The sequence below is a fragment of the Marmota flaviventris genome, chromosome 7 (assembly GCF_047511675.1).
Source record: "Marmota flaviventris isolate mMarFla1 chromosome 7, mMarFla1.hap1, whole genome shotgun sequence".
In the NCBI taxonomy this organism is placed as follows: Eukaryota; Metazoa; Chordata; class Mammalia; order Rodentia; family Sciuridae; genus Marmota; species Marmota flaviventris.
Genome location: NC_092504.1, coordinates 142,986,264 through 143,013,815, shown reverse-complemented (window position 1 = coordinate 143,013,815; position 27,552 = coordinate 142,986,264). Strand labels below are relative to the sequence as shown.

The following is a 27,552-nucleotide window of genomic DNA, read 5'->3' as shown; positions in this document are numbered from 1 at the left end:
GTCTAGTATGAGATAAGTGTATTTATATGGGTTTGTCTCTGTATCTTCTCTTCTGTACCATTGGTCTACGTGTCTGTTTTTTTGTGCCAATCCCCTGCCATTTTTGTTACTGTGGCTCTGTAGTGCAGTTTAATGTCTGGTATTATGATGCCTCCTTCTTCACTCTTCTTGCTAGGGATTGCTTTGGCTAGTATGTTTTTTTTGTTTATGTACATAAGAAAATGTGGTGCAAAGTCAACAAGTGGTAGTGTTTGAAAATTTAGTTAAAAGAAAAAGAAACTTAGTTCCAATATGAAATGTAATTTCATTATATAACAATCCCTCCAAATCCTGTTTATCACTACGGATCTCATCAGAAATCTTGGAGCATTGGAATATTGTGAAACAGTGAATACACAATTCCCCCAGTTCTTCAAAGCTTGAATTTTAAGCATTGACAACAAATGTCAGTTGTTTCCTTAGAACTGAGAAGTTCCTTTTCTAAATTCACAAGAAAATGTACACCAATATCCGAGTCTGAATAATCATGATTTAAATTAAAAATAGCCTTCCATGAAAAAAAAGTTCACCTAGCAACTGAGTCACAAATGTTTTCTCTTGAGCTGATTCACATGCTGTGTTTGGGGGCTTCCCTTGTCATCACTGTTTTTTTTTTTTTTCCAAAGAAAAACACAAAGAGAGAAGACATAAATAAATAAAATCAGAGATGAAAAATGGAGGCGAGCACTACTGACAACCACAGACAACGTCAGGTCATCAGGAGCATCAGGACTCATCATGAGCCCCACATCTGAAACCTTAGACGAACGAGAAGTTTCCAGTATCAAAGCGCGCCCACGCATACACACACACACACACACACACACACACACACACAATTTACCATATTTAAGTGGTTCCTCCCACCCCCAGGGATGCAATGCAATAAAATAAATGTAATATGTGTAATCAACAGAATGAAGAACAAAAATCATGATCATTTGATAGATGCAGGGAAGCATTTGATAAAACCCAACATCTCTTCATGAAAAGAACTCTGAACAAATTACGTGGGGAAGGAACATAAACAACTCAACAAGATGAAGTTCGCGTCTGAGAAACCCACATCCAACACCACCCTGAAGGGAGAGAAGCTGAGAGCTTCTCTGCTAAGGTCTGGAACTAAGCAAGGATGGGCACCCCCAGCACCCTGCTCAGGTTGTCAGGAAGCAGTAGCAGAGCGATCAGGAAGAGAAAGGAAAGGCACCGAGGAGGATCTCAGGAGGTGATAGGATTCTATCCACAAAAACCAGACTCCACCAGCTGATTTTTAGAACTAACAAATGAATCCAGTAAAGTCGCAGTGTACAAAATCAGCATACAAAAATCAGAAGAATTTTTATACACCAATAATAAACTTGCTGAAAAAGAAGTTGTGAACACAATTCTATTCATAATAGCTGCAAAAATAATAAAATTCCTGTGACTAAACTGAATTAGTGATGTGAAAACACTGATGTGAGAAACTGGAAAGACACAAAAAGTGGGAAGACCTCTCGTGTTCAAGAACTAGATGGATTTACATCGTTAAAATGTGCATATTACCCAAAGTGATCTGTAGATCCAATGTGATTCCCTTAAAATATCAGCAACATTCTTCACAGAACTAGAAAAAGCAAATCCTAAAATCCCTTGAAGAAGACCCCCCAGACTGGACGCAGGACACATAGCAACACTCTAGGGGAAGACCAGGAAAGGTACAGGGGGGACAAGTGCTGGGTGGGCCTGCCCCAGCCTGACCCAGGAGCTCTGCTGGAGGGAGAAGGCCACCCGAAGGCCACCCCACTGTCATCCAAGGGGCCAGCCCCAGGCAATCCTTGGCTGTGGGGAGGACAGGGAGCAGGCAGGGCTGCTTCCTAGGACTCAGGGCTGGGCAGTGATGAGCCAGGACCTGGGAGCGTCCTCAGAACTGTCAAGGAGTTCTGGAATCTGTGGAGAGTCCTGGCCACCGTCAGGCGGTCCCAGAGACTGTGGAGGGGTCCCAGGGGTGTCCTGGCCCAGGCTCCAGGATGGGGCACCAATGCCACCCACAGTGTCCACTACACCCGTCATCACCTCTCCTTTCTCAACTAACATCTCAAAACTTTGAGGAAGGGAAGAAATGAAATCTAAAACAATGCTGTACCATCTTCATACAAGTATAGAAAACCACACACACACAAATCTACGTTAGGAGCCTAGAGTGATGGGAGGACTGGGCCAAAAAAGAAAGAGAACAAAAGAAAGAGAACGAAAGGAAGGAGGGAAGGAAGGAAGGAAGGGAGGGAGGGAGGGAGGAAAGGAAGGAAGGAAGGAAGGAAGGAGAACCCACAGACTATGTGCACAAGGTGTGGACGGCCTGGTTTTGTCCTCAAACTTCTGATCTCCAGATCCCAAGGGCCAAGTCCCAGCTGAATCTGACACTTCTCCATTCAGCTTTTTTTCTTTTCTTTTTTTTAATATTTATTTTTAGTTTTCGGTGGACACAACATCTTAATTTTATTTTTATGTGGTGCTGAGGATCGAACCCAGCGCCCCGGACATGCCAGGCGAGCACGCTACCACTTGAGCCCCATCCTCAGCCCCTCATTCAGCTGTTTTTCAAAGCTCAGTTAGGAACACAACTGAGTACGCCATAAGCAAAGCCTCCACCTTGGGATCCTAGACAATACGGAAACACTGAAGTATCTCTTGTAGAAACTACATATCACTGCTGCTTTAATTCACGGTAACATACAGCAATGGAAAAATCCACTATTTCATTCAGTTCTGAGGAGTGACATAAAATACATAAAATTTGAAAATAGGGCTGGGAATGTGGCTCAAGTGGTAGCGTGCTCGCCTGGCATGCGTGCAGCCCGGGTTTGATCCTCAGCACCACATACAAACAAAGATGTTGTGTCTGCCGATAACTAAAAAAATAAATACTAAAAAAAAATTCCCTCTCTCTCTCTTTAAAAAAAATTTTTGAAAATATTTTCAAATTTTTTTGCTTTTTAAAATTTTTATTCTAAAATGGAAAAATGTTTAAGACAAGTACTATTAGCATAAATTAGCATAAAATATTAATAGCATACAAATACTATTATGCTATTAGCATAAAACAAAAGTTAATGAAATAGTCTACAAAGGTAGCAAAAATATACAAGGTCCTTTTCTTAACTCCCCCACGTAGAAATTGTGAAGCAGAGAAGCAGTCTTTAAAGAGCTTTATGTGGTCTCATTTATTTATTTATTTATTGGCAGTGCTAGGTGCTGAACCCAGGGCCTCCTGCATGCCAGGCAAGCACTGTACCACTGAGTCACACCCCAGCCCTGAATGCTGACTTGGTCTCTAGACAGCCCTCCTGGGTGACAGGGATGAGGAGAGCATCAGGTGTCAAACTCTCTGAGCTGTGATCACAACTGGTGTCCCCGAGAAGCTTGAGAGCATCCGGGTGAGGAGACTCAGGGTGCTGAAGTAACTCTATCGGAGATTTAAACCAGCTGGTGACAAAAATCCTGAGTGTTTTGCAGTCTGTGAAGAGACCACAGAGCCCACGGCTGACATCCCCTTTCCTATCAGAGTCACGTGCACGGTGGACATTACCAGCATTCAGCTCAGCTGTGCAGGACGTCCAGCAAGGTCCATCACAATCTAGGTCAGGTAGGAAGAACTGAAGTCCTTTCATAAGAAAAGGACGTCAATCATGGGAGATGCCAATGACAACAGAGCTGCCCCCGGGAGGCCACCGCGTGGTGCCTGGCACTGTCTTTCCAGGCAGGCTCCCACCCCTTCCCATCAGCTGACCGCCAAAGCCCGGAATGCAACAAGTGGGCAAGACACAAAGTTAGGTGTTGGAATCTTATTTAGCACCGAGGCATCGGATGTAGAAATGAGACGGTCATCATCAAATAACAAACCCATCTGCCCCCAAACTTGAAGAAAACTCGCTTCCCATCGACTAAATTCACATTACTCACAAACAATGAGTCAGAGTCCATAACAGAAAGCAAACGTCATCTATTTTAGAAAAATCTTTAATGTGTTGTTTGGGACAATCCGATGAAACTTAAATCTGTAATGTGTCTTCTATTAACCAACCTCATTGTTAAATTCTCACTCAGGGCTCATTGGTCCTGGGATTATCAGCAATGCCTAAAATTCTAAGAAAATAGGTCATAGTTCTCACTAGGTCATAGCTGATTATAAAATTTCTTCCATTTCTATTTTAAAAAATTCAAACTCTTGAGTAGTTGGACATGGGAAGGTATGCTACACAGTGATGAATTTTTATTTGTATTTTATTGGCAGTTCAGTTCACTTGGCTTCAACATTTATTGAGCACCTACTATGTACCAGGCACTGTACTAGGTGCTGGAGACACAAAGATGAATAAGACATAGTCCTGTCTCCAAGGAGTTTACAATCTCTTGGAGGCAAACAGGTAGTGCAAAAACAGAGTATACTCTAAAATGGACAAAACTGTCAGTAACGTAGTAATATTGGGCCTTTAAATACAATGGTATATTGTCGTTTGTAATGTCAAGGCAGACAATGAAATGCGTTTTCATGTGATAAAACAGCAAAATTCTTAACCCTAACCTTTGAAGAGTCACATAATAAAGGTAGTTGCTACTAAAAACGTACACCAGTTTTTCAAGTATTTCACACTTAGAAGCGTTATTGCCACGTCTGTGCTGCAGTGCACCCCGAGGCTCCAGCCGCCGTCATTCACACCTCAGCACGCTGGGACTCAGCTTCTCGCTGAGTTTGTGGATCAGAATGGCCAGCTCCTCGGTCGCTTGGCTCTTGTCCTCCAAAAGCTCATACCGAAGGCTGGAGATGTCTTGCTTGATTTCTTTTAATTCACCTGTATTAAAATATATATATATAAAATTGGTGATTCTCTTTGAATTTAGAAAAGAACAAAATAAAACTCATGTGACTTGAATACATTTGCTTCCTAAAGTCTCCCGAGGTTTAAGAAATATCTGTCTTCACAAACACACTGACCTTTGCTCAAAGCTATAAAAACAGTCCAGCTATGTCTGCAGGGCTGAAGCCCAAGCACTGTCCTGTGGCTAAACCCAACATTTTCTGTTTGTTTTATTGTGCTGGATCCAACCCTGGGCCTCTGCATGCTGAGCAAGCTCCACCCCAGCTTTTAATGCAGGGTCTTCTTCGTGAACTGACTACAGAGCTGCTCTCTTCATCTGCCCGCCTCCCTCTGTCCCACAGACCTCAGGTCCACACCCCTTGGTCATCTCTCCCATTTCCAGCATCAAGGGGAACCCACGCAAAACTGACCTTCACTAAAAAGAATCACTCTATCTAAGGGCCTAATGCTCCCATGAATAAGCAAATTATAAATCAGAGTGGAAAGGGGAAAGGAATGGGCGGAAGGGGCTGTTTATTGGGGCAGACAAAGGTAATAAGCTTGGGGCAGAGGTGGGGTGAGGGGTTCCGACACCATGCCACTGGCCACGGGCAGACTCTGTTCTCTGGGGAGGACAGGAGGATGTCGGCATTCAAACAAGGCTTGATTCTGCCTGGTGGTGCTCTGAGCATAGGGAGATGGCAATTAAAACCTGGATGTCTTGAAGATGACAGTCTCCGAGGGACTTAATAAGAGCACTCTGGTGCTTTTTGTGTTTTGTTTGCTTTTGCTTTTCTGTAGTACTGGGAATCAGACCTAGGGCCTTGTGCGTGCTAAACACATGCTCTAACCCTGAACTACATCTACAGCCCACGTTAATTTCCTCACGTCACTGGGTGCCATGGTGGACCGCCCTGCTTCTTGCTCCTACCCTACCCTTCCTTGTACGCAGAGACTACACATCAGTGCTGCATTTAGTTTATCATTTATTAGTTGAAAACTTACTTCATCTAATACCCTGCATGAGCTCTGTTATCAACTTTCTTATAAGAATTTTGTCCAAAACTCAATCTCATTGATTTTCCTCCTTTGGGCAAGCGCTTGATAAATGCTACTCGTTTCTGAAGCTCTTATGCCCGTCAAGCTCCTCCCACTTTGCTCCAGTTCTGTCTTCCAGGGGTGGCCATGACACAACCGAGCAGGTTTCTGCCTTCCAAACCAAACACCCATCCCACTTCTTTCTCCCTGACACTGTCTAGGTCAACCCCTAGGTTGCTGGTTCTCAGTCGCATATTCACAGATTTCTTTTCTGCACACATAGACCACTGGATTGGCTCCGATTGGCAGGGATCTCAGATGGATCAGGTAAAGGCTCCACCGCCCACCAGCGATGCCAAGGCCAGCCTTTCTCACCAGCGTCCACAGATCCAATGCATGTCTCGGGGGGAAGGGACACTTTCTGTTTTCAGGAAACTTTTTTTCCCCAGGTTTATCTTTTCCAACTCTAGGCCTGTGCTTTGGATCCACCCTCCAGCTCTAAGGCTGTACCCAGGATGTGCCCTGAGAAGGAGACATGCTTAGGCAAGAAGCCAGTGGGCAAAGTGAAGTTCACGACAGAAACTTCAGACAAGGCAAATGGATTTGAGATTTGTTTCCAGATAAGCCAGAGGCCTCCTGGAGAGTGAGGGGTCCATCTGAGGGGCCCCCATTGCTCCTCTGCCTGCATCACTGGAAAATGTCGAGTCTCGTGTGAACTCACTGGAAATGGAGCAGACACCATGGAGGACCCCGGGTCAGGAGGACGGCCATCTCCAGGGGCCAAGAATCTTGGGCACCCTGAAGAGGGGAGACTGCTCTGCACAACATCTAGATGCTGTTCACTTGGAAGGTGGCATATTGGAGGGGCAACGGGAGACTGTCCTGTCGATCTTGGGGGAGCCCGGCCGCGCCCTGCTGTGGAGGCTCCCTTGCCTCCATCTCGGAGGACGGGCTCCTTGGGGCTTACCTTCGTTCACCTCATCGTTTTCCTTGTCCACTTGCGCTTTCAGGACATACCGCTTTATCAGTCTCTTCATTATCTGCTGTTGGGCAAGGAGAAGTGGTCAGTGGTCACACAGCCCTGGACACTGCTCCTGGGGGGCCTCCCATGCCTGGAAGAAGTTCTCAGAACTAGGGACACAGTACCCAGGCCTCAGACCCCCCCTCCTTGCACCTGTCTGAGACTTCACTGCGTGACCCACAAACTTGTCTTTATGCCTCAGAAATGGAAGAAGCTTTACAAAACACTGAGTTGGAAGATTTCAAATCATGGTTTCTCTTCCAAATAAGAAATGGTTTCTCTTTCAGGTGCACTGACACTATATTATCCCCATAGACAGACACTGCCTTATTCACACTGTTACTGCAGGCTCAATACAAAGAATTTGGAAAATACAGAGAACAGCAAAAGAAATAAACAAAACCATTGATCATACCACTATCCCAAGATAATCGCTGTTGTAATTTTCACATATGTCCTTCTAATAGCTTTTCTTTAAATTTTATATATTCATAATTATTGCACGTATGAAATTTTACATTTCCTGGGTATCATGTTATATCCCAGGCTTTCCCCTCATAGCAATATATGTCATTGTTATTTTCCACTCTAAGTAAGGGTTCTTATAGGGTAATTATTTGTCCACATTGAAAAAAACTAGAGTCTTCATTCATACCCGGAACACAAAAATTAATTCTAGTGCATCTTAAGTGTGAAAGACAAAACCTTCAAGTCCTTTAAAAAAGTATAGGAGGAATATTTATTTCAAAGTGGAACTGGACTTTCAAAAAAGATAAAAATTTCCCACTGTAATGGAAAATATTGTTAAGTGTCCTTAGGACTCTAGATCTCTAGATCTGAGCACAGGGCAGGTGAAGCCGCAGAGCCGGAGAACATCCTGGTGGGACTTGTAACTGACAAACAGTTTGTATCCAATACGTAAAAACACGTGTAAAAGCTGTGACTCAACAGGGAGACTCAAAAGAGCCAAAGGCAGACAGGCGCTCACAGCAATGGGAACATGGACGCCAGCAGGCCCACGGAGCATCCACACTCTTTTCTTGTTATTACATCTGGCAATGCCAAGAGGTGTTGGGAAAGACGGGGATCAACGAGGACCCTCCCTTTCCTGGACAAGCCACTCTGAGAGCAATGTGGTCTCATCTTCTGAAGCCAGACACTGGCGCGCCTTCGTGCAGAAAGCGGGAAGGGCCCAGGGAGCCGCACGGTGGACCCAGAGGCAGAACAGACGCAGCCCTGGCCTGACCAGCATGGGTGACGGGAAACAAACAGCAACGGGAGACAGACAAGCCAGTCACGGGGTGCTCACTGCGGTGGGTGCTCACTGCGGTGCCCAGGAGCACACTGTGAGTCCCACACGGCAGCGGGAGGAACCCGAGAAGCACAACGTTGAAGGGAGAGTCCAGCTGCAGATCACGGAGCATGAGACTGTTGTTACGAAGCCAATAGGAAATAAACCTATGTTTTAGGACTGTCTGCATATTTAATAAGCCTATAATTTACAAAGAAAACTAAAGCAAGAGGATTAGAAAACCAAACTCCAGGATGGTGGTAGCCCCGGGGTGGAGGCGGGGCAGGGCGGAGATGCACAGGAGCACAGAGTGGACCCATGACCTCCCTGGTTGGTTTCCGAGTGGGCACACAGTGGGTTTCTGAGTGTGCACACAGTGGGTTTCTGATTATGCACACGGTGATGCTTGGCAGCTCAGCATCGCTACATGTGTCAAATACCAAGCTTCCAAGGTAACAAGAAATGGGGAAAGGCCTGAACTGAAACTCAGTCACAAGGAGATGGAAATCAGGGACCTTCTGATGCAAAGTCACCTTGGTTCCTCCAAACACCTCCTTGAGAGAATCACAACAGACCAGGGCAGAGCCACGCTGTGGGCTACGCCCACTTCACCAGCAGCTGCAGAGGCCCTCCCTGGGGACTCCCCCTGTTGAAACAGCTCCTGAAGGGGATCCCCCTTCACCCTCTGAACCACAGCTAAGAAGGCGAGCTGCCAGACCTGAGTGGTGACTTACAGGTGTCTACCCCGGTGCCGAGAGAATGTTGCAGTGTATCTTGGACAGCAGAGAGCCCGAGGAAATGACTCCCTTACTGGGACTCCGAGTTTCTTATGGTCATCTATGCTTCTGTGTAGCAAATGCTGCTTGTTTGTCTTAATAGTCATAGTGCTACAAACGACCAGGAAACTCACATATAACAAGTAGAAGTGCCATTTAAAATTTTACCTTCAATACCCAAAATTAAATTGACCAATAACAGATTTATTGGATTTGCCTCTTTCAGTCCAATTACTAACTAACTATAGTAGCCTGTTGATTAACTTCCTCACTCCTCAGACCTCCAGGAGTTACCTGGACTTCTTGTGGACACTTATGAGTCACCATTTCCAGAGGACACTGTGACTTTATGTGTAGACTATGAATTTTCTCTGTCCAGGGTGTGGAAGGCCTGGAAAGAGATCCCCAAAGCTGACACTGAGGGGTGGCAAGGTGCAGACCCTGCTGGTTCTCCTTGCAAACAAAACCAGGTTCCTTCCCAACGTCCACTGAGATGGGGAGAAGGAATAGACGTGGGCGTGGAACAGCTTCCTCCCCAAGGGAGCCAGAGCCTCTTTTCACTCTTTTTTGTTCACTAACTTCTGTTTACTGCTGCTGCTCAGTACCATCAGGCACTCACCTACCCTCCCCCAACTTCACTCTCCATCTGCCTGAAAGCTGGACTTAAATTTTCTTCTGAGAAAGATTCCCCCTCCTCTCTCCCAGGCCAGGATTTCAAATCTGTCATGCCTGGGGACAGACGGGTCTGCACAAGCCAACCTTGGGAAGATAACCCTGTCTTCCATTAGATTCTCCAACTCTATTTTCTTCATCTTTCACTTCTCAACAAATGTATTGCACTTGGCAAGATATATGCAAGCTCTAAATCCTAGCTACCCATCACAGGGTGTTTTATTCTCACTATTATTAGTCTGCCTTTTGACAGTTTAACTTGCAAACCTCAGGTACTGAACCCAAGAAGATAGAAGAAAAGAATGACCACCTCCTGAATTCTTTTTGTTGTTGTTGTTGTTATTTTTTTAAATGTGGTGATGGGGATTGAACACAGGGCCTCATGCATGCTAGGCAAGTGCTTTACCACCGAGCTGTCTCCCCAGCCACCCCCCACCCCAAATTCTTGAAAAGAAAAGAGAATTAAATGTCCATTTTCTTTTAGCCCTTTAGTGGTTGGTGTTTGGTGGTTCTGTGTGAATGGTACCACATTAATCCTAATTAATATGAACAAAGACAACTACTTACAGGACTCCAAAGAGACCAAAGAAGACCTAAACCAGTGGAAAGTCACCGTGTTCTTCAAAGGAAATGAGGACTTCATAAGGTGCCAGTCCCTGCTGTATGCAATGCCCACACCTGTGATCCCAGCCACTCGGAGGCTGAGGCAGCAAGACCAGGCTCAGCAGCCTGCAAGATCCCGTCTCCAAACAGAGCACAAAGGGCTGGGGTGGGGCCCAGGGGTGAGCACCCAGGCTCAACCCCCAGTACCCGACACAGTGCCAATTCTCCTTAAGTAAACATTAATCTCAGTAAAAATACCACCAGGCTGTTTGTAAAGTAGACAAATCAACTCCAAAATTCAAACAGGACAGGGAGAAAGAAAGAGAGAGGGGAGGAAAAAGAAAGAATAGCAAAAAATGGGGGTTCATTTGTTTGATTTTGTTTTAAACTACAAGAATTAAAATAATACGGTCAAATTGCATGAATAGACAGAATGGAAAAACTAGAAATAAATACAAATAGATACCAGAATTTAGCAATAAAAGCAGGATTTCAAATCAGTATAAAAGAAATATTATTCAAACACACTGAGCTATGTAATCATCTGGAAGAAAAAATGAATTTGATCCCCACCCTACATATTATGCTAAAATATATTCTACATGGTTGAATATTTTCACATAAAACATGACAGAATTTAAGAAATATGGATGGGTAGAAAGCTTATTAAGTGATCTCAGATGGGAGAAGATCTTTTCAAAGACTGCACAAATCTCCGACCTAATAGACTTGGGAAGGTGACTGAGGAAATAAGAAATAACATTTGTGAATATCGATACACAACAAACTGGCAAAAAAACTTCCCAACTCATAACACAACAGCTCATATCTTAAAATATTAAGAATTCCTCTTAACTTACACCAAAAGCCATCAAGAAAAGCAGGTAGACATTGGGTCCTAAGAATATAGAACACTAAACATAAAATTAAGGTCAAGTTCATTCAAAGTTAAGGTCCAGTTCACGCACAGAAGCCATTCTCATAGGCTAAGACCCAAAGCCCTCGCAAAACACTGTTTGACTTAGGAAGGAAACAGATACTCTCATACGTGTATTATAAGTGTAAATGTTACAAGCTCCATCAAAATCAGCTTGATAACGACTAAAAAATTTAAATACACAGATACTTAACCAGAAAATTCTACACATTTGCACGTTTGAAATGTCAAGTACACGAGGTTGTTTATGGGGGTATTACTTATAACTGTTAAACACTGGCAATGCCCTCTCTCTCAGTAGGAGCTGGATGGGATAAACAAGCACACCATATGGGACGTAATGTAACCATCCAAAGAATGGCTTTGGTAATCAGTGAGCCAATCAGTTCTGCAGAGTCCCCTCCTCCAGGAAAGCTGTGTGAAGGTGGGTGTGTCACTCTCCCAGCATCACCTGACACCATCACTTCCTTGGTCCTCAAGACACCCGCGCACACCAGAATCCAAAGACTCAAAATGAGGCCAGCTGAGGAACAGAATTCAAGGGTCACAGCCAACAGCAAATGCAAAGGGTGTTGTGTTTGTTTGTTTGTTTGTTTATTTTGGTACTGGAGATTGAACTCAGGGGTGATTAACCATTGAGCCACACCCCCAACCCCTTTTATTTTTATTTAGAGACAGGGTCTCACTCAGTTGCTTTAGGGCCTCGCTAAGTTGCTGAGGCTGTCCTTGAAGTCACGCTCCTCCTGCCTCAGACTCCTGAGCTGCTGGGATTACAGGCCTGCGTCTGTAGGTATTTTAAAGCAGTGCCATTGAAAGAGCACAGCCTGACCACAGTCACTTGGAAGATGGGTTGCCCTGGAGAAAAGCCTGGAGAAACAGTCTGGTTTTCAAACTGCGAGAGAGGTATTTATCTAATACACCATAACTCCCATTTCTTTGTCCAGTTCAAGGCTTATGCGACATGCTTTGGAAATCATAGCAACATTTTGCTTTCAATATTGAGAAAAGAACTCTTCTTTCTCAGCCAAAAAAAGGGGAGGGGGAGAAGGAGGGGGAGAGGGAGGGGAAGGGGGAGGAGCAGTTGGACTGATTTCTAAAGTCCCCTCCAACTAGTGTTCTTTTCTTATCTTCTCTGTTCCCGTCTCATAGCGCCACTCGCTATGCACACACACACACAGACACACAGAATCACACACAGATAAAGAGAGATGTCTAAGGAGTTCTTACCTGATAACGTGTTGGCTGGTTGAGAATGCTGTTAAAACTGTGTGATTCAAAAACTCTTGAGTTAGACTGAGTGAAGAGGTTTAACTAGGAAAAAATACAATTAACCTAGTAAATTAGAATACATTCATTTGGAATCAGAAGTACAGTCTCTCCTATTCTCCTTGGTAACATTTCTGAGGAACACCTTGTGGAGGGTGAGTTTTCTACGTGACTTCATCTAATTCCAAAGGCAAGCTCTAAGGGGGGACGCGTGCTCACACTGGTCCAAGTGTTGGCAAGATGGGCGGAACAGAACTGCTGGTTGAGAACACGTTTTTTAAAAGTTGGCTCCTACTGGGCACAATTTTCCCTGGGACCTGGTCTTGATCAAGATGTGCACTTGGCTCCTGGAAGCGCAGTTCCAGGGAAGCAGTTCAGTCGGCTGCTGGGCCTGCACAGGGCACACTACTGTGTAGCACTGTGGGATCCCATAGCCTTAAAATAGAAGTCACAGTAATGCATCTTCTCAGGGCCGTACAAGAGCTGGGATCACACTTGGGAGAGAATTGGGCTAAAGAATCTTGGTTTTCTTTCCCTCCACTGCTTCTCTTCTTAAGGTCTAGACTTTGGGCAGGAATGAGAGCAGGAGGGGCACAGAGGCACATCCACTCCCGTGTGACCTATTACTCATGGGCACACTGCCCCCTGGTAGGTGTGGTTCAAAAGCAGCCCCCCCCCCCGCCCTCCAAAAAGGCATATATGCCCCAGGACCCGAGAACCACCATCTCAATGCGGGAGGTGAGGGATGCGGGGGAGTGGAGGTGGCGCGGACCCTTCCTGTAGGTCTGCAGTGCCAGGGGAAAACCTCATCTAGCGGAGTTAATTCTCCTGTTGGCCACTGGAGGTCAGTGTCTGCCTACCAACCAAGGTCAGCCAGACAGGTGAGCCGGAAAGGCTGCTCCAGGGCCTCCCTCGTCCAAAAAGAACAACAGGAAATGGAATTCTCCAAATTTTTACTAAGTTCAGCATACACGAGGGTCTGTGACTGTGCAGAAGGTGAAAGCGTCTGAACAGGCCTATGCGCAACTTAGAATCACAACGACCACTTAAGCCAGATGTGGGAGGCCTAGGAAGCGGAGGGTCTTGCCTCCCCAGAGATGAGAGGCCAGCCCATCTTCTGCCACCAGCACCTTTCCCGCCCGTGGCACACACAGGCCGGAGCAGGTGACCTAAGGGGACACCCTCAGTGGACATCCTACATAAAGGCTCCCCTCACTCCTGGGAGAAGCTAGTTTCCTCTAGAGGGGTCCAGGCAGCCACGGCCTGGGTGTGCTCTTCTCAACCTGAGTTCCCCTTTCTACTTTAGGACCGGGTCAGGAAAGAGGTCGGTGGACTCAGCTGCCTACAGAAAGAACGAATAAACTAAGGTGTGTTCTACGAGGTGCTAGGGTTGCAAACTCCGCACCTGAGACACTCCTTTTATATACTTCAGTCTTTCAAAGCAAAGTCAGTTGCAGCAGTTGCAGCAGGAGCCACCCAGGACGACAGTTCCAACCCGGCCCCTTTAGGAGACCTGCTGCCCCACAGCTGAAGTACAGCTCAGGGAGGGAGAGGGGAGGCCACAGCCTGGACTGGGCTGCTGAGCACAGAGGCAGCCAGGTGCAGCAGAGAGCTGGACCCCAGGCCTGCCCGCACGGCCAGCCCAGTTGTAGGGGAGGAATTTGAAGGGCGTAGTTGTCTTATTTATAAAATGGAATAACGGATACCCACCTTGCAGCACTAACTGAGGTTCAGACGTACTGCAAAGCACTTTGTAAACTGTGAATAGGGAAGGGCCCTGATATATGTCGAGGCTGGAACTTTGCACATCTCATAGTCCTCACCACAACCCTCCAGAAGCTTCCTCTTTCAGGGGAAGCGATTAAAGCTCAAGTGGCCATGTGGTTTGACCTGTTCTGACTCCTAAGAGCCAAGATTCAAGCCCAAGTCCAGCAGCAGGGCTGTCTTCCTTGCACTGTAATGCTTCTCGCTGTGTGCTTACGAGGTTCTGTTTTAAATCTTGGCATGCCATAACCCTCATTCCCTTGCAACCTAACAGCTGTCAGAGCTCACATGCAGGTCAGAGAGGATTAAAAGATTGCATTCTTAAAGAATAAGATTCTAGGGTTGTAACAAATCTTGCAAACTCACCTCTATCTTAAAAAGCGAGAAATTAAATTGCATTAATCCTCTTTTCCCCAGCTTCAACTGAGAAAAAGTACCCACCTCTGCTCAGGAAGGCCTGTATTTTAGAGAATTAACCTAAAATCCTGTGGGCTTCTAGATTGCTACAGCTACAGGCCATTTTCACAATTTTAGACAAAAATTGTATATTAAGCCTGTACATTTTCTCCTATCTTCCTCCTTCACTGTTATTTGAATTTTTCCCGTATTTTTCTGTCTCCTATACCAAGCTTATCTTTGAAAATTAAATTCACGCTCATAAAGTGCCATCATGAAACGTTTGTTAAAATTAAAGTCTGACTCAACTGGGACAATGTAGGGGCAGACCATTCTTGCTATTATAAAAGGGGCGCTTGGAGTTATTTGAGGAGCTCTCAAATAACTCTCGGTTTTATGATACTAAAGGAAAAAAAGTTACTTAGCCCAGTCTAGCCATGCTCAGTCTATGAACAGGAAGAGGATGATCTGAGGCTAAAATTATTTAACTTCAGAATCACAGCGGAGAACATGGAACACACCAAAACAAAGTGCTTCCTAACAACAAGGTTTCTGTTTACGTTTAACAGTTCAAGGGAGTCTTGTCTGTTTTTAATCTGGTGGTTCCCAGGAAGTTCTGACCGCCCAGGGCATAGACAAGTGGCTCTTGAAACATTATGCAGACATCAAGCCCTTGTCTATGGCAGCTGGTGGGATGCACGGCCACTTTCAAGGTCTTCTAGGTTCACACATAAAAATCATTGCACCACACATAAGAATTACACATCGAAAGACAAGGAGAAAGAGACAAAACATGGATTTTAAGGTCTTGGTAAGTTGTCGACACCTACCCTGGACTTTGAGTTACCCATTCCCATTTCTGGATCCTTCTGTAGCCTTCTCCTTCTACATTTGGAGAAGTTGATGATCCGCATGATGAGATACACAAATGATTTTGGACTAGGAACCAGGCTGAAGGGTGGGGGCAAGGTTTTCCCATCATCAAAATAGGAGAGCCAAAGTTTGGAACGAGCAAATTTCCATTCTACGTCACTGTCATCCTGTGTTGCAAAATAGAAATTACTGATTTGAAATTAGCTACTAAATTTTTAAACTAAATATTCCAGTAACAATGTAAATTCTAGCAATGAATATAAATGATTTTTTAAATAGGTAAGGAACTTATACATAATTTTCTGCATATGATCTCTATATGCTATGGGATAAACTGAGGATCACTTCTATGACACCATTTAAACTTTTTATTTTCCATATTCCTTTGTCTATATCCAATAAAATATAACCAGAATTTCCTATTCCTCACAAGATAAGACAAAAAGATCAGAAAAATTAGAGGCAAGAAAGGACAAAAGTGTTAACTCCCTCCCCGCATTCTTTGCCCCACCAATTCTGCATGTTCAAAGTTAGTTTTTTGCTCTCTACCTCACTCTCCCCTCCCCACACCCACTCAAGTCAGGTTATACGCGTGACATATTATACTCCAAGGGCAAAAGGAAAATGAGAATTTAGAACAACAGATTTGGGGAGATTATGTTTCTGTCACATGCCCTCAAATGTCATGTAGTTCCCCAGGAGCCTGGACCAGTCTCCATCTACTCCTCTCCCCAGGGCCACCCCATGGTGATGGGCATGACCATTCCAATAGGGGAAAGGAAGAGGGGGCCCAGGTGGAGGAGGCTGGGTCGCTCAGGTCACACAGCCCAGACAGGCACGAACGCACCCACATAGGTAGGTGTTCAGCGCTCTGAGTTTTCACTTCTGGAGGAGCTAACCTCTGCGTTGGGGACACTATATCACGAGGCTCTAAACACACTTGGAGCTTTGGTAGAGCTGAGAAACAGCTAGGCACTAGGAAGATACTGATCACAAAACTGGGGGATGGAGGAAAGTACATTCAGTGAAGAAGATGCTACCACCCCAAGCCCAACCAGAGATCCGAGGCAGAGCAGTTTCCAGATACTAGAAATTCTGACCAGAGAAAGTCTGCCATCTGTGTTTGCAGGCATCTAGCAATTCTTCCACCAGGAAGGACACTGACTGGCTAACCCAGGAGACAAAATGTGTCTCCCTATGGCAGTGCATGTGCGTGGTCAGTGGTTTCAAGACTTCTGAGACACCCTGAGAGAGGTGGAGTGGGAGGGACCTCCTGGGATCTGGGCTCCTAGAAGAACTGGACCGGTGTGACTACCTGCTCAGGGGGAGACACAGCTGAGAGCAGGCTCTCTGCACGGATAGGAGCCTCTTTGTGACCACAAGGCACTGAAACAGATGTCGCATGCCGTCAGAGTGGGATGGGAAGGGCAGATGCTGGGGACACAGTGGGCTTACCTCAATTTCTTGATAGGAGCTATTGATCATAGCAATGAGCATGTTGAGTAGAACCACCACCATAGTTACATTGTATATCCCGTAAAGGACATATCCAATATTCTCTATGAATTTGTGGTCGTATTTGAGCACAACGGAAGTCACTTCAGACAACCCAAATATTGACCAAAACAAAGTCTTGAAACTTTCTTCTACACTGTGGAGAAAAAAGACACACAGTAATTAATTAACGATTCTAAGCATTAATTATTCAGGAGTAAAGACAAGTTAGGGCTGAACACCATACAGATGTAAAATGCAATCAGAACAAACATTAGCAACTACTTCTAACAATTTGAAGATAGTTAATGGAAATCCCCCTCTCAGGTTTTCAGGACTGGTGATTAAATGGCCAACGGAGCTTTTCTGAAGGACCTTCCAGGGAAAGTTGTCTGTGCTCAGCAGGAGAAAGCTGAAGCCATATTACAACGCCCATTCCTTTCTCCTGGGAGGATGAGAGTTTGAAGTTTGATTTGGTAGACGGTTTAGGTATTTGAGTCAGTTTTCCTGGAGTAGAACAGAAATTAAAATTATGAATCTACTTTAAAAAAGTGTATGAACATATTCCTTGCTGCATCATTTGCTATGAAATGATTTGCTTTTAGAATAAAAGCAAGCTAGATATGCAAGGAACAGGCTGAATGATTCTGGAGCATCCAAACCCGGAAGGCCATGCAACCACGGGGGGAAGTGGGACAGACCTGTCTCCACGTGTTCACATCAGCGATGCCAGAGGAGGGTTAAGTAAGAAACAAGACAGCCACGGTGAAAACCTCTATCATTGAGTGACAAGGGGAACACAGATACTTACATTCTACTTTATGAAAAAAAAAAAAATCTCAAAGTGTCCCAAAGACACGGGCATTTCTGGAACTAGGGAGAACTAGCAGACTGAGGGCCAAGGGTGGGGGGGGACCAGCCTGTCATCATAGACACCTCTTTGGATCTTTTGTCACAAGAACATACAGTCAGTCACCGCTGGGTATCTGTTGGGGCTGGGTTCTAGGACTCCCTGGGAATATGGACGTCTGTGGGTGCTCAGTCCCTTAAAGAAGGCTTAGTGTTTACATATAACCTATGCACCTCTCCTGCATGCTTTAAACCATCTCCAGGTGACTTACAATACTTGATATGGTGACACTGCAATGCAGTTGTTGTAACAGTTGTTCTCCTGTGCCGTGTAGGGAACAAGGACAAGGAAAAACAGCTGTGTGGGTTCAGCAAGGACATGGTGTTGTCAGGCCACTCGTGACCCAGGGCTCGCTGAACTTACAAGGAGCCCACAGATCCTGAAAGCCAACAGCGTCACCTCCCCAGAAGCCACCCTTCGCTGGACATGAAGCGGGGCAGCGGGAACAAGGGGGCCGCGTGTCTCTCCTGATCACAGGACTTCCCGATTCCTCCTTCAGGACAACCAGCACCTGGCTCTCCCACACCAGTCCCCCGCTGGCGTTCCTCAGCCACTTTGGCAAAACGCACATGGCTGTTTTTAACATGTGACTGACTTGTGATCCCTGATCCGAGGACTAAATAAATCATCCTTGAACAGTTATGTAAAATTCCATTACAAAGAAAGGTTCTAAAGCAAGTTCTTTTTCCGGAAAACAATTAATGGGAATAGTATTTAAAGAGGGGGAGGGAAAGGGGTGGTGTTGTGTACCTCTGTGCTTTCCCCAGCAGGTTCAAGCTAATTTTTTTCTTTATTACAATAAAGTGAATTTCAGTCTCTCTCACCTTCTGACTGCTCTCTGTTAACTATGGGTAACACTAGTTCAGAACCATTCAGATGTCCGCAAGGCCTTGGTAGGCTATTTTCGTCTACGGGGAACTTGCTGAACAAGAGTGAAGCTGGTTCCCAGCTGTGGCTTCACAGGGCACCAAGGAAAGGCAGGAGGGAGCATGATCTCCTCACGACAGGGACCAAGATACAGGGGAGGCCATCGCCGTGACAACCAAACACCCAGGGGCGAGAAGGTCCCACAGTCTGGGTACCTCCACCCCGAGGCCCACAGGGGTAGTGAGACTCAGCAGGGTCAAGGACGGCTCCCGGGGAGACAGTCACAGTGCAGGAACCAGTGTGACCCTGGGCAGGAAGTGGCCTCACCACTCCAGTGGGCCCCAGGACACGCCCTTTCCTCTCACCCTCCTCCCTGCACTGTCAACGACTCATTGAAACAAACCAGTGCTTCTGTTTCAGAAGAGTAGTACTAGCTACAAAGGGACAGGCCTAAATCTAACGTTATGCATAATGAAAGAGACATCCAGGATTAGCAATCCCATACTCCATTCTCTTAAAATAGCAGATTTTGTCCAGGATTTTTTCCGAATCCTGATTGATTCTGTGGCTAAATGTTCACTAAGGTAAAAGAGATGAAGCTGTGGAGCAACATAATCATACGCAGGAACTGACTGTTTTCCATGGATTTTTTTCTGCTCTTAAAAACACCTTCACTACGGTAATTGAAATTTTTCTTCTGCTTCGTCTAGACCTGCTGGAAGTCCTCTTCATGCTCGACTTACGTGGTGAAAGCAGCGTTGACTTTGGCCCCCAGGTAGTAAGAGTACAGTATGAACATGCCAATCATGAAGGCCAGAAACACCATGATGAAGAGGACCATGAACTTGAATATGTCCTTCACCGTCCTTCCAAGAGAGATCTGCAAGGGGCCGAAGCTCTCGTTGGCAGGGAGGATGTAGGCGATGCGAGAGAAGCTGAGCACAACAGCGATGGCATACAGGCCTTCGGAGATGATCTGCGGGTCAGAAGGCAGCCATTTATCTCTAGCTAGAAAAGAGAGAGAGATGAACAATGGAGCGCACCAGTAGGGTCTGTCCTGTAGGTAGCTGGCTCTGCTCTCGGCCATTTAGTTAACTGTCCAGTGCCATTCTTACGTTAATCAAGAAACAAAATTTCTATATTACTTTCAGTGGAGAAAAGACCAGTGTAAAGACACTAAACTGACAACACATGGATCCGAAAAAGAATAAGAGATAAAGAGGTTAGAGCACTTCACAGACACCGACGTGTCCAGGATGACACAACAACCCACCAGCCTGTCCCCTCATCGTTAGACTTATTAACCAGCTCTTCTGGTGTCCAATGGGCATAGCTGGAGTAAAACTGTTTAAAAAATATCTTTAGTTGTAGATGGACACAATATCTTTATTTTACTTATTTTTATGTGGTGCTGAGGCTCGAACCCAGTGCCTCACCTGTGCAAGGCAAGCGCTCTGCCACTGAGCTATTGTCCCAGCCCAAAGTTAAACTTCTTTCCCACGTTTGGTGGGAAATTAGTTCGTCTATCAGTTTATGCAAGTGAAATCTCAGACAGCATTGAGAGAGAGTGTCACTGGGCCACAGTAGTGCTGCCAGGTGACGGCCAAGCAAGCTGACTTGTTTCTAGAGGACGTAAAGGGCCAGGAAGGGTAAAGATTGGGGATGCAGATTCACAACAAGAGCCTAATGAGCCCTTCCAGGTCACTGAGTCTGCAGTAGATCCATTTCCCCGGCAGGTCAGTGAAGAGCTGTGTGGTTGATTTCGTGTGAACTGGGTCATTTCCAAAAGCATGGACACACTGTGGACATTGCAATAAGAAACGTTAACATTCACTGAACACTCCCAGCACGTCACTGTCACGTGCTGCCCCGTGAGCATGTGGCAAATGCTGACCTCTTGGAGATGCAGAAGCCAAGACTTGGAAAGTCAAAACCATGATCAGAATCACTTGTCCATGAGGTGGGAACGCCAGCAGTCACAAAGTCCCCTTGAGACAACAGCCATTAAATAGACACAGATAAACTCAAGACACATAAGTTATGGAAACAGTCAAGACATAGATAACACACAAATAAAGACTAATTCTTAAGTGCAAATGGTGATCCTTGGCTCGTTTGAACCAGTGTCCTTGCTGGGTGAAAATCCTTGCTGACAGTAGGAGACACCACGCTTCAGTTCCACACCTTGCAAGACCTCGCACGTGAGAGCAGGAGCCCAGCCTTCCAACCTGGACTCGCCCCCCAGGGAACCCTGACTGCCTCTACAGTCATCCTCCAGGCAGAACACACGCTCCACGCCTGAGCTTCCGGCTCTGCAGGGCTTAGATTTATACACATAGGTGAAAATCACCACCGCAACTCAGGGAAGGGAGCAAACAGCACCTGACAGGTCTGTGCTGGGCAAGAGGGCATCCGCCGCCTTTCACCTGGATGTCCACGGGGGCCCCTGCTCTTGGTGACAGAGAAGTCCGGCAAGAGCCCCACTCTGTGCCACGTGTGTCTGCTGTCTCCGCAGCTGCAGTTCTCTTGGCCTCAGCGCCCCGGCACCTCAGCTTACGTCTTTTTCACGTTGCTCTTAAAGCAGTTTAGACTTCCATTGTCTATTGAACCCACAGCCTCAGGGACTCTGGGCCCTGAGGATCTGGCTTCATAGACTTCAAGGCTCATGCTGTGTCCACTGTGCACAAATGTGCAACACACCTTTCACACTAACACATGGTAGTGGTCCATTATTTAAGGGGGGGCTTATGTGGTTTCAGTTACTCATGGTCAACTGTGACCTGAAAATTTCAAGTGGAAGTTTCCACAAATAAACCATTTTTAAGTGTTATATGGCACAGCATTCTGAGCAGCACGCTCGATCTGTGCAGACCAATTCTGTCTCCCGTAGGACATGAATACCAGTGTGTCGGTGTGGTATAAGCTACCTGCCCATCAGTGACTTAGGAGCCATCTAGGTGATCAGACCCACTGTCACTGTATTGCAGTGTTCACTGTTCAAGAAACCCTCATTTTATTCAATAATATGCCCAAAGAAAGAGAAACAATGCTAGCAACTGTATTATCATATATTATTATAATTCTTCCATTTTATTATGACTGTCATTAATCTCATTGTGCCTAACTTACTTATTAAATCTACCATATGTACATATTTATGTGTGGGAAGAAACAATATATATATGGACCTGAGCAGTTTCAGGAACCCACTGGGGGCCTTGGGACATACCCGCCTTGGATGGAGGGGGGTACCGTACTCCTGATTGGCATTTCCTCCCGCAGCGAGCCACTCACCGTAGGTGAAGTACTGTATCTCGGGCGGCAGCGTCACTTCGCTGAGGTCACTCTCTTGGACATAGCTGTCCACGTACTGCTGTGCTTTTGTTGCCTGAAGGAAAGCCAGGAACCTGGCCGTGAAGGCGGCGATGAAGATGGAGAGCATCCCAAAGTCGAGCACATTCCACAGCTGCAGGATGTACTCCCTGGGCCCTTCCAGCCACAGCTCCTTACACTCAGACCACATCATCCCTGGGTGGGAAGCGAGGTGCGCATGAGGTCACAGCTCAGCTGGGACGCTGCCACCAGGCGCCGGCTGACCCAGGCCCACCCTGGGGGGAAGGGCTTCCCTCGGGAGGGACACACCCCGCAGAGCCAGAGACAGGGCTCTCCACGTGGCCACCCAGACGGGGACCGGTGGCAGGTGCAGAGAGGAGGAAGGAGGCAGGCAGGTCAGAGGAGCTTCCCTGTGAGACTCGTGGAGGACAGAAGAAGAGGTGTCCCTACAAAAATCCAAGTGGCTGACCATCAAGCCATGGTGACTGGGGAAACGAGCCCCCGCAGGAGATAGTCACCTGGAATCCTAATGACGGGCTCCCCAGCCACCCAGGAAGCTGGACTGTCCCCTCCCCACTCCTGCTCGCCCCATGCTGGGGAGGCCAGGAGCATCCCAGGACAAGACAAACCCCCGAGAAAGGCGCCCACTTAGGACGAAACTGAAGGCAGAAAGTGCCTCGAGGGGAGAAGGGCACAAGATGGCCCTGTGAGAGGGCACAGTAACCGGGGAGTTTACCAAAACAAAGTTCATAAGATGAATACTTGGCCCAGGTTGAGACCAGGAGCCAGTGAAAGGGATAAGAAGCCCATCAACTCAGGGAAGGAGAAGACACCAAGAAACACACAGGACGGAAGAGAGAAAACAGACAGAGATGACTTTGGATCAGTGATCAGTGGACCAACCTGTTCCAACATGCACTTATTAAAATGCAACAGAATTTTTCTCACATCGTTTAAGTTTTCACTTTAACACAGGTACTCAAAATGGGTTACTGCAAAGCAAAGTAACAAACATCCTGAAAATGGAAACTCCTAAAAATCTCTCAAATGCAACATAAAGGTTCTTTAGTCCTCAGTTAATAGCTGCTGGTTTATTTCATAAGCATTTCAATTGAATGACTGATCACAACAGTGAGTTACATTTAAAAACTTAGTTGTGTTCAATCATTGAAGTTAGATTTCTGAAACATGGTAAACTTGTAATCAGGTCAAGTTAATCATAAAAACTTAGAATAAGTTAAGGCATAACTTTTATAGGCATGTACCAAATTATTCAATTATTTTGTTACTTAGCTCACCTGACACCGGTGACGTCCTTACCAGGGAAGGCATAGCAGCTTTAGCAGAAACTGACAATCATTTAGACAACTAGTTTTTGGTAAAAGTTAGGGTACTTGAAATCAAAGCCTTACCGAGAACCCAGACCATGATCAGCATCTCTGTCCACGTGAACTGAGTGGTCTTCACCCTGAAGATCTGTTTGGGGTAGTCAGTGACTGTGATGTTGGGCAGTGTGGCGATGCCTTCAAACCTGTCGGAGGCGTTGAACACCAGCAGGCCCAGGAAGATGATGAAGGAGGCCGCGTGTGCCACAAACTTCATGAAAGGGCTCCGCAGAACCCGCCCCAGCTGGAGCAAGATGGGGCAGCGGGGAGACAGAGAAATTTCACTTTAGAAAATGTGTCTTCCACTTTTAACACTTCATATACAGACAACAGATAAAGGAAATGGGAGCACTTTTAAAGACCTGTTTCTGTTCCTGAAGAGCTATAATGGTGAAAGCTAATCTTTACAGGGAGACTCTTGGTTGAAAAGTGATTTAATAAGGCCTCGGGATTCATTGTTTCTCAACATCTAGTTTCCCTCAGGCAACTACGCTGGCAGATGCACTTCCAGGGGTCCCAGGACATGTGCAGTTCTTCTTCCTTCTTCATGAGAGAGACTTTGCAAAATCAAAGTTCTTGCAGCTGGAAAGAAACTTTGAATATGCCCTATGCAGTTCTTTAATGCTTTGTAACTGAAATCCTAGAAGTTTGTAGACTCAGGGCATTAAAAACCCTCTGAGGGGTTAAAAAAAAAATAGTTACTACAGCAGAAGTAATTCGAGTTCTCATTTCTAAATACTTCAAAATCATTATACCTTGTATCATATGAAAAGGCAGAAAATATTAGAATCAAAATGAATATTTTATCCATTACCACCTCAATAATTGAAACCTCCAAGTAGGTTAGCTTAATTAAAAGTCATCCTCTGAGTTTGGAAAATGATGCTATAGTGCAAAAGCTATTCTAAAGTTCAGTTTGTAATTATTTTTAGGTGACTCCTGAAAAATCCCCTGGGACATGATGTCCTTAAAAGTCCGGTGTTCTAATGGAAATGAAAAACAATTCCTCCTGTCTCCAAGGCCTCTGCGGTCCTCATTCCTGAGCATGCGGTAGATTTATCAAGTGAGTCCTCCAGTCCACACTGTCAGCTCCTGCCTGGAACTCAGTCTGTGACCTCAAAAGCACTGAGGTTTGCATTTGAAAGACTGAACTTTGAACAAATGTCCAGAGCCTCAGTTTGATGTCAACAAATGACCAAGAACATCCAGTATTGCTGGGGCTGGAGACACAGGAGGGCACTTGGCAGAATTCACATCTTCTACGCTGGACACAGAGGAGTAAACTGCCGTGTCACACTGCTGTCCACAGCCGTGGAGAGGGCACATGGGGCAGCTTGTCCACAGCATCTGCTTCTCCTAAAGGTGGAAGAGGAAGCTGTGCACTTCTCTGAGTAACGGGGCAGGTGTGGAGTATGCTTGCTGTCTCCTTTGTGCCCTGGATGGGTGGTTCACAGCAGCTATAAACGGGGGCACAAGGAATGACTCGACTCCCACCACCCCCTCTGCCCAGGAGAGATCACCACCCTGTGAGGAGTGGCGCCAGATGTCCACTTCAAACCTGACGTCCTGTCCTAGCTGGTGAGCTGCTAGGAGACATGTGAGTGCTCCAGTTCATCACCCACAGAGAGGGACGCCGGTGGGAGGATGGTGGTGTCCCTCGGTGCTGTCCTCATGTATCAGGGTTTGGTGTTTATGAGGTGAAGAATCCGGAAGTAGTTTTCCACAATATGGAACAGAAGAACTTAGTCCAACTAGGTCCGTAATGACCAGCTTTCTGCCCTCGGCTGCCCTGGGCAGCCCAGCAGTGAGGTGAGAGGAATGAGGAATCACTCACACACACACTCACACACACACACACACACACACACACACACACGGTGCCCCAGAGCAGGACTGCCCAGGAGTCTAGCTAGAGTGCCCACGGGTTTCCAGGGCCATTTGTAAGTGGCCGTGACTCGTTCTGCCTGACACCGCCCCCATTATAACAAAACCAGGTTCTGGAAGAGGGAACAGGACTGAGCGGCCTCGGAGCAGCTCCTCCCTCCAGCAGTGCCTTATCAGCCTCCCTGGACTCCGCCGCCAGGCTGGGTCCCGCCCCTGCCCCTTTCAGGGACCTCTCAGGCCCCACTGCAGAGCTCTTCATGAGCAGGCCGAGAGGCGAGGAAGGGTAGGGGACAGATGGCCTAAGCAAAACCACATGATGTCACAGCCCCCACATGTGTCTGGAGGAACAGAGGGCTAGGGGAGCTGACTCAGGCCCCAGGCTGAGAGCCCGTCCTCAGTGGGCTTGGGACCCAGCCTCAGATGGCTCCCACGGGCTCCGGCCGGCTCCGGATGACCTACTGCTTGGTTCTCACAGTGGGGCTGTCCCTTCTGGTTCCAGCACGGTCAACGCCCTGCTTATGAAGCTGTCAGCAGAGTGGGCCTGAATGCGCTGGGCTTTCTCTCCTCCTGAGCCTGCGTGCCCTGTGCCTGCAGATGCGGCACAGATCTGTGCTCCAGAGGGAACTAACATCCAGGGGAAGCCCTGAGCGTGAAGCTCCCTTCTCTCCTCATCTAGAGGGTCACTCTGCGCCAACACAGGAGGGTGTAGGGCCAGTACCCGGCTGCAGGGGGCGATCCAGTATCCGATGGCGAGCAGCGGGAGGCCCACGGCCACAACCAGCACCACCAGGCACTTGACAGCCACCGTCTGCTCCCGCAGGCCCGAGAGGTTCTCGTACCAGATGGTCAGGAGCTGCTGCTGGCAGTTGGGGTGCGCCACAAACTGGGGAAGGGGAGAGAGAGAAGTCACCACACCGCGCACACCGCTCAGCCGGGCCGCACGTGCGCCCAGACAGCGCCCGACCCAGGCCCTGGAGGTTCCGCAGAATCCTCCTCTGCCTTCCCTCCATTTCCCGAAGCTACTTGGTAACTGTTAGCAGAGCTAACGTGGAGGCGGGGTGGGACTGACACTGTCCTTCATCAGAGTTCTTTCTGCAGAAACCCTCCAGCGTTCAGTGCTTCCTGAGTGCAGTGTGAGTGGCGCCTGGCTCCTTTGGTGAAAGTGTGCGACCTGCCCTCTGCCGGCTCCCGGCACTCAGTGCCAATGGAAACGCAGAAGGTATCTGGCTTATTGTCGACTACTGCTGAAAGAGGGTGTTTTTAAATGTCTCGAGCAGCCCTAAAATGCCACATGTATGAGAAACACAGAGACGCTGTGCCCTCTGAGTGTGTAGGTATTGTCACTGAAAACCCAAAGACCTGCAAAGCACCAGTAACCTGCAGGTGGTGCCGGGGCCACGCCCACTGCCTCGGGGCCGGCATCCACGTGATTTCTCTATTTCAGAAACCTGCCCTCTGGCAGGGCCTTCCTCCACCGCAGGCGAGAAGAACACAAACATCCAGTTCTTTTATGACTACAGGAAAAGTGAACCAGCGTCACTGACTTCAGCCTGCCATTTGAGTTCGCCACCCATCTGCCTGCATCGTTTAGAGGCACCGGGGTTCTCAGGGATCTGCCCTCTTCCGGGCAGCACAATATCAGGCCAAGGTAAAGCTCCCAGGCCCCAAAGCTGCCATGGTGCTAGACACGCCCTCCTTTGAATGCCCAAGCTTGGGAATCTGGAGGTCATTCCAAAGCAGACTATGAGCGCCAACAGATTTTTTTAAAGGAGCCTTTACTATGATAAAATAAAATTCTCACTGTCTTCTGGAAAGCCAGAATAAACAATAACAACAAACCTGTTTGGATGCGCCCACAAAATGTTCTGGGAACTTGGAGAGGCAGAGAGCAGCCGCAGCTCCCAATGGCCAAGGGTTCCTCGTCCATCAAGCTCTGGCCACTGACCCTAACGGTGCCTGAGACCCAGGCAGTTCCTCAAGCCACGCAGCTGTCCACGAGGAGCACACCCCTGGGCACGATGCCCCCACATGGCCACCCCTGGCTGGAGCCTGCATGCGCCCACTCTGGGATGCAGGCATGACAGCTCTGGCAGCTGCCACCGTGCCGCGTGCAAGAGGACTCGAGGGCCAGTTGACAGAGCGGAGGGAATGCAGTCACAGATGTG

The 27,552-nt window shown here is 47.1% G+C and overlaps 1 protein-coding gene across 3 annotated transcripts in view; it reads right to left on the bottom strand.

Moving 5' to 3' along the window:
* Nucleotides 1-4,020: 4,020 nt before the first annotated feature.
* Nucleotides 4,021-27,552, bottom strand: part of Trpc3 (transient receptor potential cation channel subfamily C member 3) — a 55,999-nt gene continuing 32,467 nt past the window's right edge. For 2 of the 3 annotated variants that reach the window (XM_027955849.2, XM_027955850.2), the window contains 9 exons: nt 26,106-26,270; nt 23,531-23,747; nt 22,080-22,313; nt 19,529-19,793; nt 16,970-17,165; nt 15,472-15,681; nt 12,443-12,526; nt 6,883-6,958; nt 4,021-4,871 (listed from right to left, as the gene is read on the bottom strand). In XM_027955849.2, the coding sequence (XP_027811650.1) occupies nt 4,729-4,871; nt 6,883-6,958; nt 12,443-12,526; nt 15,472-15,681; nt 16,970-17,165; nt 19,529-19,793; nt 22,080-22,313; nt 23,531-23,747; nt 26,106-26,270 (1,590 nt within the window). In that variant the 3' untranslated portion in view covers nt 4,021-4,728. Of the gene's footprint in view, nt 4,872-6,882; nt 6,959-12,442; nt 12,527-15,471; nt 15,682-16,969; nt 17,166-19,528; nt 19,794-22,079; nt 22,314-23,530; nt 23,748-26,105; nt 26,271-27,552 lie in introns of those variants that run through there. The other variant, XM_027955851.2, reaches the window with a different exon arrangement.